The 12,340-nt window shown below is 40.2% G+C and overlaps 1 protein-coding gene across 1 annotated transcript; it reads right to left on the reverse strand.

Annotated features, from left to right (window-relative positions):
* Positions 1 to 822: 822 nt before the first annotated feature.
* Positions 823 to 2,229, reverse strand: LOC139108604 (lysosomal acid phosphatase-like; the record flags this gene model as incomplete). The annotated part of the gene is made up of 4 exons (XM_070667046.1): positions 823 to 1,053; positions 1,194 to 1,317; positions 1,405 to 1,827; positions 2,212 to 2,229. Coding segments are annotated over 4 exons (771 nt in total), but the record flags the coding sequence as incomplete, so codon positions are not given.
* Positions 2,230 to 12,340: the final 10,111 nt, after the last annotated feature.

Genomic DNA, 12,340 nt, shown 5'->3' on the forward strand with positions numbered 1-12,340 from the left:
GCAATACATTTAAAATGGCAAACTTTGAAGACATAGATGAAGACGAACTATTAATTGACCTAGACGACGCTGAAAATTTTGAAAAAATACGAAGGTAAAATATAATCAATAAAATTAAACGCAATATAATATTAATATGTATATTTTATATTTCAGTACAATGGAGAAAATGAACGTTGAAGTAGAAAATACGAAGCCGCCTGCTCGCAAAGAAACGGCTGCCCAGCAACAGCCGTGTCCTTCTTGCAAGGGGGCGGCTGCCCAGCAGCAACGTCCAAACGAATCCACGAGCCAACAACCTCGCTTAATATTAAGTATTAAACGGAACGAAACAGGGCATTCATCTCCTCTTCAGGAGGTAGAGGAAGAAGAGGAGCAAACAACAGTAGAAATGTTAAAGAAAAAAATTAAAGATTTGGAGGAAAAATTAAACAGACGTAAGTATATTCATTATACAAAGCGTTTTTACAAATAACTAATATAAAATTTCTTTTCAGCTCCTCGCTGGCAACGAGCTGGCCAGAACAGACGCGGTGGACGTGGCCGAGGCCGAAGCCGAGGCGCTTCAAAACGCAACGAGAGCAAAGTACAATCATGGTATTTATACTAAAAAATGTAAGTATGATTTCATTTAATACATAAATAAATATATAGTATATTATTAATATAAATATTATTTTTTTCAGACTTCAAGAGAATTCAATTGATTAATTATAATTTCAATGCGAATATTTTTAGTTTTTAGTTTTTGTTCAAATATTTTTAGTTTAAATCAATAAAAGTGTTAAGAAATTAAAAAGCATAATTTTTATGTATAATGACCAGTGTATATAAATTTTTTTTTTTTTTATAATTTATGTTTCATATTCTTCCAATCGCTGCGATGTTCTTCTTTGCGAATAAATTCCATTCGAGGTTCGATATCAATATTTAAATAATCGTACACATCACCACGTTTTAATGGAGCACTATAAATCCACAGTTTTCTATCAGGTTGTAAAGTATTTTGTGCTTTCTTGACCATATGATCTATCATTTCTTTAACCAGCGGACCTAATAATACGTTTTTAAAATTAATATATCCATATAATTAAGTTAATAAACGTCTTTTAAAGTGCATATAAATATTAATAAATACATTAAAATAATATAACAAAATGCATAATTAAAGTTTAAATAAATAACAAAATTACCTGATTTTAACCTTTGTAGTATTTTGTTGTAAGACTCTAGCATAAAACTAAATATGGTAATAGGTTTTAGCTTGTCTGGAAATACCGACTTCGTCCACTGCGGTAGAGTTTTGTTGTATAATTGCTGTAAAAATAAATCAAGCAAGTTTAATTATATACTTATTCAAGCCAATCGCATAAATAACTGATAAAATAAAATATTTTGACGTACTTCAATAAGTAAAACATCATATAAGTGCTCAACTTTCTTAAATGAATTTATATTATCCCCAGAGTTTTCAGTTAAGTATTCATAGAGTTTCTTGTTTGATTTATTCATATGTTCTATTTCTGGCGATCTTAACACTTTCTCCACCTCGTAATTGTATCGCGGACAGTGTTTGCTTCCTTTCAATATATTGTCGAACTTTTCGGGAGTAGTATGCACAGGAATCGGCATCCATTTGAGGCTGTCCCAAATTTGGTTTTTCACCGGTGGATAGAGACCCGCCAGGTTTGCCTCGGCTGACATCAAGGTGCGATCTACATCTGTGCTTCGAACGTAAATATCGTATGGGGTGTAAGTGTCGCTTAAAAAATCGGAGTAACGTTTTCTTAGCCAGCGTCCGAGCAGTAAATGTTGATGCTTTCCCACCTATATTTTTTAAACATTAAATGTTAGTAAAAGAAAAAAAAAAATAGTTAATACAGCAAGAACAGCTTTCTTTAAACTTTTCATATATTTTAACTTTCAATGAGAAATTTTTTTCATCTGAATTTAAAAATTAAATTATTGCGTAATCGATCTTTTTCGTCTTTATTAAATGCGTTCGAGGATACGCTATTCGTACAATTTAGCACTTCTCCTTCTAATGCCTTTTATGTGCGACATCAAACTTAATATTACCGTGTTAGCGAAACGTAATACGAAAAGGCAGTCAAGAAAAATATTTATGCAGAGAAACAAAGCTGTTCTTGTTGCAACAAGCAACATAACGAGTGACGCTTGCATCTGCTGATTAGTAATCATTACTCATACATTCGTTAGCTGCCCATATCAACGCGATCAGCACTCCGGGGCCCATGTCCTTTGTAAGGATCTCTGCCGATTTCATCTTGGCGTCGACGAGCGCACGTGTCGTCGAGTGCTCCTCGGAGGAAATTTAACTTGAGTTCGTCTACGCCGACGTGACGGCAACGACGAGCTGTCGGCGAATACCTAATTTCTGCATCCACGCCGGTACAAAGCGCGCGAACGCGACTCCCCGGGGTTCTCCAGACGCTCTGGAGTGCCCGGCGCGAAACGATCCTCAAACTCAACTCCGTTGTTGAGGGCTGTTGCCCTCCTTTACCGGCCTTGACCGGCCTCAACTCCGCGCAAGTTTGTTCCCACCTTCCTTGGAATCTTTTCCCTTCTCCTTCGCTCGTTTCATGGTCTCGTTTCTCTGTCTCTTACGCCTTATCGGAGTCAAACGTATTCGACTCTCTCTCTTTCTCCTTCCGTCTGTTCATCTTTCGTCACGACGTCGAAATAGCGCGAGGCCGCCCGACGTTTTGTATTTCTCACAGACTTTTAGGTGATCTAACGCGCTGTAAAAGAATTCATATTTTGAATATTTTTGAGAATTTGCCTATAAAAATGATGCTATATATGTTACCAATTTTCTACTTCGATGTACGCACCCGTAGCACCACGAATAGCATTTATATGACTGCCACCTCTGCCTATTACTCGGCTGATAGCATTTGTGGGAACGGACACTTTTTTAGAACGAAACGGTAAATTCATAAATCTTCCCGAATCATCAGACTGTCCCCTGTAAACCACAATTACATTAGATAGCCGTAAATATTATTAATCACCAAAAACATAAAAAAAAGAATTTTGGAAAACTTTTTTCAAGAACATGTATCTTACATTCGTACAACTTCTTTCCAACCTTCTTCACGCTTTCCACTTTGTTTGGGGCTGGTATTACTCGTTTTCGATGATGTGTTTAAAGTATCTCCATCGTATTGATTATTATAAGACTTTTTTCCTTTGCCAGGAACATAAGTTTCATTACCAGTCGCTTCAAAATCTTCCCTATCAGCAGGATGCCTCAAGGAAGTTTCAAAAACTAATTGACCTTTCAATTTTCAATCGGAATTAATATTGGTGGATGTCCTAGTGGTTGTAATCGAAGTTGTTGATACCGATCCTGCACTGGTAACGCTATCAAGATCTTGTCATTTCTTGATCACTTGGAAATTGCGTTACGTGATTTACCATCCATCCATTTCAATACCTTAATATGACCTTTTCGAAACGCAGCCATCAGACAAGAAACCTAATCATAAAATATATTTTGTTTCAGATTTGACAAACAAATTTTTGATAATTACCTCGCTATTTAACCATTAATTTTTACCTTCTTTAAGAATTTGAGCCATCTCTGAAATATAAGATTATTAATAATGACATTTAAATTATATTTGATATAATATAATATATATACTATAAATAACATTTAAATAATATTAGTCACACTTACCTTAATTAACGGATCACTGCGGATCACTAACCTCACACGTCAAACTCACACGTCAATCAACAGAGTCGATAATATTATCAAACAGTCGATAAATCAATCCGCACCATCTAGCGACGCGAAAACGAAAGGGACATTTTTTGAGACGTAAAAATGACGATGGAGTATCTTAATAATTTTATACTTGTAACCAAAATTAACATCGCGATATCTTTATTAATAGACCACGCAGCGAAATAATAAAAAGACTTTTATTATATAAGTCGACCCTAATCTATACAATATGCCTATTAAGAAAGCGATTGGTTGAGCCGTTATTGAGATCCGGTAATCTACGGATTTCTCAAAACGTCGTCTCGCGTAATAGAGGCACGATAGTGCCTCGCTGCGCCTATACTTGGCGCGAGGCACTGCCGTGCCTCTTGATAATTATAATGTTAAAAATTATAAGATTTAAACGGGCGATGTAAGAAACTATTGCGATACTAAAGACGGTGTAATTGATGGTCTATAATTCGAAGGGAGACTTATAATTCGAAGGGAGGTAGTATTTAATCTGTCTCATGATGGGTTGATCGCGATATATTAACTATTATTTTATCTAATCTAATTTATTTTCTAATTGAGTATTTATTTATTTATTGCCCTTATACAGCATTTTTAAGGAATTATTTATTTAATTTATTAATATGTTGTTAATTATTTATTGTTGAAATTGTTATTAATTAATTGTATATATTATTTAATTTTGAATCTGTTAATCGCTTATGTATACGACTAATTCTCCGTATAGATTGGTTGGAGACCTATCGTGAGGCGGGTTGGAAATGTTTAATTAGTTAAGTGCGCGTGTATATAATTATGTTATAAGTATCGGAATCTCATACTGTGTTTAGGACTGATTATGATTGTGTTGAAAGCATAATATAAACTAAGGCATTGATGAGACATCATGTTTACGGCTTGATTGTTAAAGTTATGTTATCTATTGAAGCTGATTGTTAAGTTATGATTAGGATACAAAGATGTTTGTGTGAAGAATTAATATATAATGATTAAAAAGGTTTATTGTTAAGATAATAGCTGAATTTAAACTAGAACATTAAGAAGTATTATGTGGAGGAGTGATTGATAAAAATTATGACTCTACAGTCAAATGGATTATAAATTGCGCTTTTCTAATTAATTGTAATATTAAAACTTAGATATAGATTTATTAATTTAAATATTTACAAGAGAGTTATCGTTAAGTAGCGCCTGAATATAAATTGATTAGTATAATAATTATATGATACAGAGTCTGCCTTATTGTAATAATATCAGTCAGCCTGGGGACTACAGGCTCTGTAGGTCAACCTGTACCCGGCCGGTGTGGTCTCACCGTTAACTTTACCACGGAGAGAGGCACTTCGTATTAAAAAACTACTCTATGTAAAATGTCCTAATGTCTATTAATAAAAAGAAAATTGATGACCTCTCGGATGGGTCACCACTCCGCCATGACCACGCCCCCGACGTGGCACGTTCGTCAGTATGCGAGGGGCAGGTGGAGAGTGTGCCGACAGGCTCTCCGCCCGCAGATGCACCTGTCTGCCAAACTAAATGTGAAGATGAAATTTCTGGAACTTGTTTGCTGAAGGACAAAGAAAGGAAGAAAGGAGAGGAAATTGGAGATGAAATTCAAGAAGAGATAGATAAGGATGACTCTATTAAAACTGTCATATATAATTTAGAAGGGAATAAAGATACTGGAGCTGATACTTACGTACTTCCGTCGTGTAAAGTCGTCATACATCGGCAGATGGAGTCGCCTGCTTCTGAGATGGAGGTCGAAGGTGAGATGCCTAAAAGAATGAAGAGGAAGGCAGTAATGCAGTCATCGGAGGATTCTTCGGACTCAATTGGGATTCCTAATGCGAGGAGAGTTATCACGGCAAGAAGGAAGAAGTCTATTATTAGCAGTATGGATGAAACAAGCGGAAGGGAAGAAAACCCTTTCGATATACAGTCGTTAAGCGACGAATCGGCAGATAGTCTAATAAGTGTACACAGCGTTAAGAAAGAGAGAAAATGGGCAAGAATATCTAAGGAGCCGTCCCCGATTGAAAGCTTAATAGGAAAAGAAAAAAGCGCCGGCATAAGAGAAATGGGTGAGAAGGCTATTGAGTGGATAGAAGAGGTGGATACGAGTCGCGCCAAGTCGAAGAATCTGCAAAAACGAACATCCGGAAATATGAAGAATAGGCTGAGCGGCATTAAAATTATTGTGGAAAAATTGATGGAAAGGGCGTCCGATCTGGGCGACCCGGCTTACCTGCGACAGTTGAACGGTGACCTGAAAAAAGAAAATAAAGAATTAAAAGTTAAAATAAAAGACTTAACTAAAAACATGGAGAAGATACAAGATCAAATGTTGACGTTGACAAAACAAATGAAATACGTAACGGAGGAAAACATTAAGATTAAAAAGGAGCTGAAGAATAAAAATATTGAAGTTAAAGATACCCCGACTGGTTCGTCGACTGTAGGAAGTAGCGGAAATATAAAGCGCCCGGTGGACCTGCCGCTTAGGGTTAAATCTAAGCCAAAAATTACTCAAGTACTAAAAGGGAAATTTATTTCGCCGGAGAGATTGAATCGCAGAAATGTAGATGAGATAGTAGCGGATACAAGGCTAATTGACGAGGAAATGGAGAAACTGTTCAAATTACGCGCAAAAAAGAAGGCAGAATTCTTAAGCACCCCGGTAGATAATCCGATGACGGGTGACAGCAACTCGAAGATGACGGAGTCGTCAAAGACTTATAAGATTAGTAGAAACGCAAATAGAGGAGTTTATGACTCTATTGATAATATAAGTAATAATAATCGATTCGAAGGAAGAAGAAACAACGCGGTAGATATAGAAACAGCGGATGATTTAAATTTTGAACTAGTTAGAAATAGGAAAAGGAGGAATAACGCGAATAAAATAAGACGAGCGCCGAGGAATGCGGTTGTTGCGATAAAAACTGATGGTGATGATATTAAAAAATCGTACGCGGATATCATAAAAGCGGCCAAGAAAGAAGTCGCGCTCACAGAGTACGGCGATAACGTGAGAGTAAGGATGTCGGCGGGGGGCGCTTTGATGCTCGAGTTACCTGGGAAAGATAACCACGAAAGGGCTGACAAACTATTTGAAAGACTAAATGGAGTTTTACGAAAAAAGGCAAAAGTAACGAGGCCTGTAGCAATGGGAGAAGCGCGCATCTCGAATTTTGATTATTCAATCACGTGTGAGGAAATTGCGGGGGTCATCGCCACTGCGATGGGAGCGCGTATAACTGATTTTGCGGTGAGTCCTATCAGAGAAATGAGAAATCGTATGAATATGTGCTGGGTTAAAGGCCCCTTAACTTACATTGACAGATTAACAAACTTACAAAAACTGAGGTTGGGCTGGTCCATTGCCAAAGTAGATCAAACGCGGGCGTGCAAGGTACAATGCTATAGGTGCTGGAGGTTTGGATACGTGGCTAATACATGCAGAAATAGTGAAGACAGATCGAAGAATTGTTTCCGGTGTGGTCAGGCGGGCCATGCAATGAGAGACTGTAAACAAAAAATAAATTGCGTATTATGTCAAGAAGCGGGGTACGGAAGTATGCATAGGATAGGATCATATTTTTGTTACTCTGCTCAGAATGTAAATAGGAGAGGAGGTGATTATAATGCTATTAACAGAGAAGGTGTAAATATTGGAGATCGCGGCGACTATTATAATGTTGAATAAAATTAAGTATGTAAGCGTGATGCGGATCAATCCTAACAAGTCTTTTGAAGCGTGTGAGATTCTGTTGCGGTATATTAAGAAATTTGATTATGATATTGTAATTGCGAGGGAAGCGCCAAGGAAATTTAAACATTTGGAATGGTATTCTAACGATTTAAAAACATCTATTATATACGTTGACTCAAATAAGCTAAGATCGGCCTCACAAGTTGCGTGTAAGAATAAACTTATTATTATTGCGGTTAAAATTGATAAGTTGTATGTTGCGTTAATTGATATCTCGCTTAATTGTGAAAGAAGGAACTTTGAAAATTTAATACTAGATTTAGATAGCGTATTTAACTTAAGTGAAGGTAGAAATCGATTGCTGACTGGAGATTTTAATGCGCGCTCAATTGAGTGGAATATTAAAATTAATTGGAGAAAGAGGTTATTGTATAATTGGTGTCTCGATAAGAATATGAACATATTGAACAATTTAGACTTCACATGTAATTTGTATCAAGGCTCTTCGGTTGTGGTTTTTATTATGTACACTGATGATGCGATAGAATGTTTATTCGAATGGAAAATGTTAAAAGAAGAGATGAATCTTTCTGATTATGATTGGATAAACTGGAAATTTAAATTCTAGAGAAATTGTAAAGGTGGAAACTGGAGAAGTTATATTGAGAAGTTTAGAAGCGTTAAAAAATGGACGGAAACATGCGTATTAGATAATTTTGAAAAGTGGCTGAAGCGCGGTAGTTTAAGCTATTACATTATACGGTTTCATACATCGTACGGTGAATTTTCATTATATAAATTTAATAAGGCCGAGACGCTTGAATGCGAATATTGTGATAAAAAGTCAATAGATATGGCTGAATATACTCTGCAAGAGTGCTGCCGATGGGGAAAGTTTGAGTCTCCGTTTTATGAAACTTTTGTGCCAAAATTAAGAATGAGCCAAATAATAATAGAGTGGATATACCAGAGCAATAAATATTAGAAAGTCTTTGGTAATTTTTATAGACAGGTCGTACAAGAGAAGAGGTAGAGTCCCGGGTAACTCTTGTTAAACTTATTTACAATTTTTCTCTCTTGCTATATATTACTATGTACAAAAGGGGGGGGGGAAATAATTAGATCTAAATTAAAGGTCGGTTCATCGGTTACAGGTTCTATTTTAAACGAGAACCTTTAGTGCTAAACTCTTATAAACTTAATAAGGGACTTTATATGCATGTGAGACGCTCTTAAGTGGTCAATTCTATTAATTACTGTTTTATCCCGGATTTTTGAAGTACATGTATATGTAGGGGCTAGATATGGGTCGAATGAAGCCTAATGTGTATTAAATAGCACGTTTTCCGTTTTACCCGTTATCGTTATGTCCTGTGATTGTCAAACACGTGGCGGAGTTTTTAGTTGGTATGGCCGGTTAGCGGCGAGTCCAACACTACCTGGGGGATCCGGCCCCCAGGTGTGCGTAACTTGCATTTTCTCCCCACACGTAAAACAAAAAAAAAAAAGGTTAGGGTAGGTTAGGTTAGGTTAGGTTAGGTTAGGTTGTCCTCAGGGGTCACAGATGCCGACCCTTTATTAGTTCGGTGTAGGTCTGTGGTACGGGATTTGGCGATGCCGAGGTACCCGAGTCCGGCAACCACTTTGACGAGAGGGTGGGTTATATTTCCCCCGAGGTGGTAAGGGATGGCGACCCGGAATTCAAACGCCCGGCCTGCCGGGGCCGTTAGGGAAATTTGTTCTCTTCCGGCGGGTGGTGTGGGGTTTGGGGGGTGTTTCCTTTTCTTCTTTTCCTTTCCTTTCCTTCCCTTCCCTGTCCCGCTCAGATAGAGCGGCGTGTACGGGCGTGAGGCCGCTCGGACATATTCCGAGGCGGGGCTCACGCGCCGTGAGGTTGAGGAGTCGGCCAGGCCGGGGTCGTTAGGGTTGGTACCCCACCGGCCTAGGGGAGTAAACCTTACACAAATCAACACCATAATGATTTCTATGATGGACATGTCTTCAAAGAAAAACACGGGTGCACCGCCTCAGGGGGATCGGATCCCCAGGGGCCGGCGCGAGGGGAGTGTTGTCCCAGCTCACCTCCCGTCGTCATCTAGCTAAAGACCACCTGCCGCTTGCCCCGCAGGGGCGGCAGGAGAAGCTGCATCTGCGAAGAGCGCTGTCTTCATGAAATCAGCTATTGTTAGCGTGGTGCGAGTTGACCGACCGGGCCTATTATCGTCCAAGGGCATTTCGGTCAAACAAGCTGGCGATGTCTCTCCAGGACCTTCGCCTGTTTCTACGAGGAAGATCACCCCATCGTCGTCCCGTGCGGTTTCACCATCACCATCCGTAACATCCATGGCATCTGTGATGAAAGATCTATCGGACGTAGTTATGGAGAGCGACTATGACTCTGCAACGTCTTCAGGTCGCAAAAGGAAGCGAGAGCGAGGGCGTCCCCCTACTACAGGGGAGTACGTCAAGCTGCAAGAAGCCAAACAACGGCTACGCGAGGAGGAAAAGAAGGAGGAGCAGTGGCGTCTAGAGAAGGCGATCCTTAATCCAACGGCTCCGTTATCCACTGGCCTACAAGCAAAGGCATTAAATTTAACTGCGAGGTATACCGATGAGCTGCGCGATGATCTAGCGGCCAGCTTAGCGGCAGTTGCATTGCAAAAGATGCAAAAAGTGCTTAAGATGGCCTCATCCTCAAAAGGCCTTAAGGGGACGTTTATCAATTCCCTCAAAGAGTCGGCATGTAAAACAAGTGCGTGTCTGACTAATCTTATGACGCGCGTTGACTCTGTCGTAGCGGAATCTCCGGCGGCAAAAACGGATAAACTTCGTCAAAAATTAAATGCGGCGGAGAAAGAAATTGCCCGTCTTAAAGACGATATAGCGGCTGTTAAGGCTATGGCAGCAGCTAATAAAGGTCCTTCCAGTAATACCCTTCCTAAAGGGCAATGGCAAAGTAAAAATAAAAACGCTGTAAGTGCCCATTTTGACGTGGAAAGTGAGACTCCGTTCGAGGAAGTTCCACCGGCTATTAGACCTGTCCTTAGGGGTAGAAGAAAGATCCTTAGTCCCCCTAGAAGTCAACCAAGGACACAATATAGGTTTGAAGAGGAGGAAAATCCTCTTTTATCCAGGCTAGATCATCTTTTTGAAAGATGGTGCGAAAGGAAATGGGGGAGAGATGGTACTCCTCTCATAGTTAGATCCATTCCCAAGGAATGACCTGTGGAATTAAAGCCTAATAAAAAAGGCAAGAAGGTGAAAGGCGGTCCGATCAATACTCCGAGACAAGCCGAAAGGTCAGTTCCTCTCAAGATGGCCCCTCTGTCCACTCCGAGGCCTGTTCTTACCTCTTAAGGACAAGAAGCGAGTAGTTGGGCTACCGTGGTAGGTAGGAAAGCTAAAAATAAGGCGAATTCTAACAACTATGTACAGAACTATGTACAAAAGGTGCCTCCCGGCAAACCAAAATTCGGTGGTAACACTCCGAGCCGGGCTAGCGGTCAAAAATCGTCCGCGAAAAAGAAGATGAAAGTGCCGAGAACAGCGGCAGTAACAGTTACATGTCCTTCGGGGCAATATAATAAAATAATTGGGAAGGCAAAAGAGCTGATAGACCTCCCAAGTCTTGGTATCGAATCCGTCCGCCCTAGACGTGCGCTTACCGGCGCCATTATCTATGAGGTGGCTGGTGAGGATAACGTCATCAAGGCCAAGACCTTAGCGGATAAGTTAGAAAAGGTCCTCAAGGACGAAGAAGGAGTGCGTATAGCGCACCCTATTAAAATGGCTGAAGTACGGATTAAAAACCTTGATGATTCCGCTACTTCCATAGAGATTGCTGACGCTATAGTTGCATCCACATCTTGTGATCCCTTTAGTGTAAAAGTAGGCACCCCTAGGAAGAGGAATAACGGCCTGTTTACGGTGTGGTCCCGTTGCCCACTCATCGCAGCTAAAAAACTTGCCACTGCAGGCAAAATAAAGGTAGGATGGACTTCAGCTTGTGTCGAGCTTCTCCCAAGTCGCCTCCTGCAATGCTACAAATGCTTGCAGGAGGAACACGTTAGGGAACATTGTCCCAACAATGTGGACAGGAGCAGCTGTTGTTTTCGCTGCAGCGACCCTAATCATTTGGCGGCCAATTGTGACGCGTCTCCCTTCTGTCTCGCTTGTAATAAAGCCGACAAGTCAGCCGCACACAAGATGGGTGGAGCTTCATGCTTTTCACGCAATAGGCAGACAAGGATGGGTGGTATTGTTGTACCAAAACGCCGTAATAAGACGGCCACCACCCAGTCCAAATCTAAGGAGACTCCTCTGCCCTCTGACATACTTTCAAAGGCAGAGTTTATGGAGGTGGAGAATCATCCTCCTTCAGTGGTAAACTTAGACCCTCCTCCATTGGAGAAAAGACCTTCTAAGGTCTTCAAGGCTACATTAGCCGAGAAAGATCACGGTTCGGAGGAAACCGAAGCGGCCCAGCTTTCGCTCTCCTTCACATTCTCCAATCCAACGTAAATCACGCTTCCCAGGCTCAAGATCTTTTTCTACATAGTTTAGTGGAGCGTGGTTGTGGAGTAGGCATTATGGCGGAGCCTTACCGCGTGCCCCCTAACAATTCTTGTTGGGCAAGTGACTTGCGGGGCTCAGTTGCGATTACTTGGACCCAGACTTCCCATCCTTGTCTTCCTGTAAGTAAAGATAACGGGTGGGTCAGCGTTGAGTGGGGTCCTATATTTATCGTAGGCGTTTATATATCTTCCGCGCTAAGTATTGCCAAGTTTGAGGATCGACTCGACTCGTTAGGCACTTTCATACGTGCAAGACTTCCTCACCCCTTTTTAATAGCTGGT

Source organism: Cardiocondyla obscurior, linkage group LG01, assembly GCF_019399895.1.
Source record: "Cardiocondyla obscurior isolate alpha-2009 linkage group LG01, Cobs3.1, whole genome shotgun sequence".
Taxonomy (NCBI): Eukaryota; Metazoa; Arthropoda; class Insecta; order Hymenoptera; family Formicidae; genus Cardiocondyla; species Cardiocondyla obscurior.